This window comes from Otolemur garnettii, unplaced genomic scaffold (assembly GCF_000181295.1).
Source record: "Otolemur garnettii isolate 467f Iridium unplaced genomic scaffold, OtoGar3 scaffold00001, whole genome shotgun sequence".
In the NCBI taxonomy this organism is placed as follows: Eukaryota; Metazoa; Chordata; class Mammalia; order Primates; family Galagidae; genus Otolemur; species Otolemur garnettii.
In genome coordinates this window covers 6,992,529-6,993,399 of record NW_003852396.1, presented here as the reverse complement: position 1 = coordinate 6,993,399, position 871 = coordinate 6,992,529, and the positions used below count along the sequence as shown (strand labels likewise).

Sequence of the window (871 nt, the reverse complement as noted above, 5' to 3'; positions counted from 1 at the left end):
AGACTCGCTTGAGCCCAGGAGTTTGGAGGTTTCTGTGAGTTGTGATGCCACAGCACTCTACCCAGGGGGATAGCTTGAGGCTCTGTCTCAAAATATATATATATATATTTGCACCTTTTATTATTTCCAAACTACAAGACGACGACGTCATTAAGGAATGGCGCATTCACAAGCATCTACCTGGGGGAAAGTTAAAAATCAGAAGCGACCCAAGGAGCCCAGCCCGGTACCAACCATAACGAAATCATCCTTCCGATAGGCCTGGAAGGTCTCGTCAAACCCGAACGCCTGCGCCTCGATTCTGCCCAGCATAGACCTGGCCCATAGGAGAAAACCCGGTCAGCCCGTCCGCCCACGGGGTCGGCCCCGCCCCAGGTCCCCGCCGCCCTGAGGTTCACTCAGGACGCGCCGACCCGGCTCCGGCGCCCCAGACGCCCGGCCGCGCCTCCACAACCGCGAAGGCCGGGGCTCCTCTCTCAGGACCCTCGGCCTCTCACCACTGACGGAGCCGGCTGGTGATCTCTGGCGCGCTCAGAGACTGGAACGTCTTCTGAGGAAGGAATCTGAAGTAGTAGCCGCCCAAGTTCCCGGGTTCCCCCGCCGCCATCGCGCCCCCAACTGCGCGGAGCGGCACCGTTTCCATGGAGACGCGGCGGTCGTTTGGTCGGCGCTCGCTTTGAGGGCGGGGCCTCGCGCTGCGGGGCGGGGCCTCGCGCTGGCCGGGACCTAGGGGTCCCCGCCTCCCCGCTGGGCGGAGCGGGGCGTGGCTTTCCCGGGAGCTTGTGCTGCCTGCGTCCCCACTGTCGGCCCCAGCACTCAACTCCGGTTTGGCGGACACCAAAAGGCGGAGTCACGGATGGAAAAAAATTGC

The 871-nt window shown here is 62.7% G+C and overlaps 1 protein-coding gene across 2 annotated transcripts in view; it reads right to left on the bottom strand.

Annotated features, from left to right (window-relative positions):
* Nucleotides 1–621, bottom strand: part of CUNH11orf70 (chromosome unknown C11orf70 homolog) — a 31,156-nt gene extending 30,535 nt beyond the window's left edge. The window contains exons 1-2 of one of the 2 annotated variants that reach the window (XM_012801375.1): nt 498–621; nt 235–316 (exon numbers count right to left, since the gene is read on the bottom strand). In XM_012801375.1, coding sequence (XP_012656829.1) covers nt 235–316; nt 498–607 — 192 coding nt within the window. In that variant the 5' untranslated portion in view covers nt 608–621. The remainder of the gene's footprint in view (nt 1–234; nt 317–497) is intronic. The other variant, XM_003780791.1, reaches the window with a different exon arrangement.
* Nucleotides 622–871: the final 250 nt, after the last annotated feature.